At 41.4% G+C, this 3,152-nt stretch overlaps 1 protein-coding gene across 2 annotated transcripts in view; it reads right to left on the bottom strand.

Annotated features, from left to right (window-relative positions):
• Nucleotides 1-22: 22 nt before the first annotated feature.
• Nucleotides 23-3,152, bottom strand: part of LOC116376974 (phosphatidylinositol N-acetylglucosaminyltransferase subunit Q-like) — a 13,680-nt gene continuing 10,550 nt past the window's right edge. For both annotated transcript variants that reach the window (XM_031838487.1, XM_031838486.1), the window contains exons 7-9: nucleotides 2,797-2,917; nucleotides 2,253-2,379; nucleotides 23-2,141 (exon numbers count right to left, since the gene is read on the bottom strand). In XM_031838487.1, coding sequence (XP_031694347.1) covers nucleotides 1,984-2,141; nucleotides 2,253-2,379; nucleotides 2,797-2,917 — 406 coding nt within the window. In that variant the 3' untranslated portion in view covers nucleotides 23-1,983. The remainder of the gene's footprint in view (nucleotides 2,142-2,252; nucleotides 2,380-2,796; nucleotides 2,918-3,152) is intronic.

Raw genomic sequence — 3,152 nt, 5'->3', positions numbered from 1 at the left:
ACATGTCTCCACATGTCTCCACATGTCCCTACATGTCTCCACATGTCCCTACATGTCCCCACATGTCTCTACATGTTATCAAATTAAAGATTGATCAGCTGATGGTGACAGACTTTAAACTATATTTAGATTTTTGCTCGAGGCTATTTTTAAATTCCATATTCTCTCAAACTTTTGAGCTCTTTAACCGGAGTAGATGTTCCACAATCCAGACAATGACGGCGTTAACATGCTGAAGTTTAGCACGTAATGTTTAAAGTGTTCACTGTCTTAGCTTAGCTTGTTAGCATGTTGCTAACTATCAGTAAACAGAGTCCAGCTGAGGCTTAAGTATTTGGTCATAAACAGAAGTAGTGGACACATTAAAGAGTCGACCTGATGGTGGCGCTAGATGACAAGTTAGAGGATAAATAAAGTTATTACAATTCATCCTCAGGGGAACATGAATGATGAACCACATGTCATCACAATCTATCGAACAGTTGTTGAGATATTTCACTGAAAACCACAGATATCAACCTCGTGGTGGCGCTGGTCTCTTCAGAAAATGATATTTTATTGTGAACATCGAGCAGACTTGTGTATTCACGTTTTAAAGTCCTCAGACATTCACTCACATTCCACGAGACACTCTTTATCTTCCGTATGGTCGGATATTCATTCAGAGTGAATTCATAATGAGGACGTCTCCATTATTGTTATTCAAAGAACATCTTAGCACGGATTTATATCAACATTTCATCTTTCTTCTTCTCTTCTATTGATATCTAATAGTTCATAAGCCTCCTGCACATAGTTCAAACTTCTTCTTAAGTTCTTTCTGTCTTTTAATATGTTCAAATATATCAATAAATTAAATAAATAGTGGTAAACTATATACTGTTCACTCTGCTATAGATGAAGGAACTGTACCGATCCTTTTGATTCCTCACGTCCACCAACCCCCACGATGTCCTTCAGAAAGGACAAACCGAGACTCTGACGTACAGGTCAAGAAGAAACGTCTCAACGAGAGCGACAGAGGAAGAGAGAGCGAGTGAACATGCGCCCCCTGCAGGGGAGTTAAAGGAACATCTCACATGAATCCAGTTAAGTCTCAGTAAAAAACACTTTTTTCAGTAAGTAAATTAAGTATAGTGAAATAATAAGAACATAACACGTCTCTTGCTGTAGTTTATTGCACTTTGTTTACATTTGTTTACACTACTTGTACTCTATCATTGAGCTACATGTTCTCTCCTCTTCATGTTCCTTCTTTTAGTTTTGCACAGCGACCAGACTGCAGTGTGTGGAAAACAAGAACTTTATCTTAACTTACTCTTTTTTTCTTTGAAAGGCTTGGTGAACGACATACATGTATTATTATATTATGGAGACTCCCGTATAAATATAGTGTAGTATCTTTACTGATGCAGATGTCAGGTTTGTGCAACATTTACTTCATAATGACACGTTATTCTATTGTTAAGGTGAATTTGCAGCGACACCTGACGGAGTAAATGCAGCATTGTGTTATTAACTGCAGAACCTACTACAGTACAGTGCAGTACATCTAGTACTCTGTTCACACAAAACAAAGTATGAAGCTGCAGAAGCATCGTAGACGTCACTTCATCAGAGCAAAGTGTGAATCAGACTGAACAGAAAGAAAAGATTATCATTCGTATAAAAACAGTCAAGCTGCGATCATTTCCTCTCGTGCACAAAACATGACGCTCAGTGTGTGGGTCATTTGGGATGATTTTTGCGAGTGAGCAGAGCGTGTTTACACCACAGGACCGATTCTGTCTGCTCTACTCGAAACGTTCAGGACCAAATATAAAGTTACGCACTTCTAAAACTTCCCAAACCTCTGACCCCATCAGGAGAGTCTTCAGAGAAGTTAAATCTACCGGAACAATACTTCTTCACCCAAAAACTAAGAAGGATGACGAACGTGGTCCTCGTGTACTTACCACACGGCCTCTGGAACATAAACTAGTCTCACCTCGCTCCGTAGACGTAGAAGCAGTAGATGTGGAAGGTGAGCAGGGCGACCATGTCAGAGAGCAGCGAGAGGGCAAAGGTCAGGCCGAAGCAGGCCGACAGGCCTCCGTACCACAGGATCCCCTCGATGAAGGGGGACATCAGGTGGATGTAGCCTGGAGGGAGACACGAGGGAGAAAGGAGGCATGAATGTGGATGAAGCCTCTAGCTGAGCTCTGTGTTCTGTGCTCTGTGCTCTGCGTGCTGTGTTCTGTGTTGCGACTCACTGATCCACAGGTGAATGTGATAGAGGAAGAAGCGACCCAGGACCTGGTCCAGGGCCCGGTTCATCTTCAGCCCAGCAGGAGCTCCCATCAGCCACTGCAGCAGCTCCTCCAGCTCTTTAGCCACATGCTGAGGAAGAACCACACCAGTCGATGTAGTTAGTTCAGCTGTCAGCAGACTGTGTGCTAACAAGTTATATATTTTCATCAATCTACAATTTCCAAAAGCTAATTATGAAACATCAAGGTCAATAATTACTTTAACTAAACATAAACTTTCTGGCAGAAACAAAATCCTTTAAACACTGTGAAGCCTCTTTGAAGCCAGAAGTGGACAAAGTTTTGGACAAATATAAGTATTTTAATATTAATAAATTATTGCTTTGTTTCACTAATATTTTATTTTGAAAGAATGAGTTTAATTTTATCATCTTGATGTTATTTGTTCTGTTTGTAATCAGTTTGAAAAGAGGGCTCGATTTAAAGATGATATATTTATTATTATTATTATTATATTATATTATTGATCTCAGTAATGAACTCGTACATCAGCTGCAGGAACCAGAGTGTTGGCCAACATGGAGATGTGGTCGTCTCTGTAGAGCCACCACATGAGCAACATGCCGAGAGACACGTCCACCAGGAACGACGCCACCATGTTCGCTTTCCTGCAGACAGACAGGCAGACAGAGAGAGAGACAGAGAGACAGACAGAGAGAGAGACAGAGAGACAGAGAGAGAGAGAGACAGAGAGACAGACAGAGAGACAGACAGAGAGAGACAGAGAGACAGACAGACAGAGAGAGAGACAGAGAGACAGAGAGAGAGAGACAGAGAGACAGACAGAGAGACAGATAGACAGAGAGACAGACAGACAGAGAGAGAGACAGAGAGACAGACAGA

Source organism: Anarrhichthys ocellatus, unplaced genomic scaffold (genome assembly GCF_004355925.1).
Source record: "Anarrhichthys ocellatus isolate YVR2014 unplaced genomic scaffold, GSC_Weel_1.0 scaffold762, whole genome shotgun sequence".
NCBI lineage: Eukaryota > Metazoa > Chordata > Actinopteri > Perciformes > Anarhichadidae > Anarrhichthys > Anarrhichthys ocellatus.
This window is presented reverse-complemented; position numbering and strand designations above follow the sequence as displayed.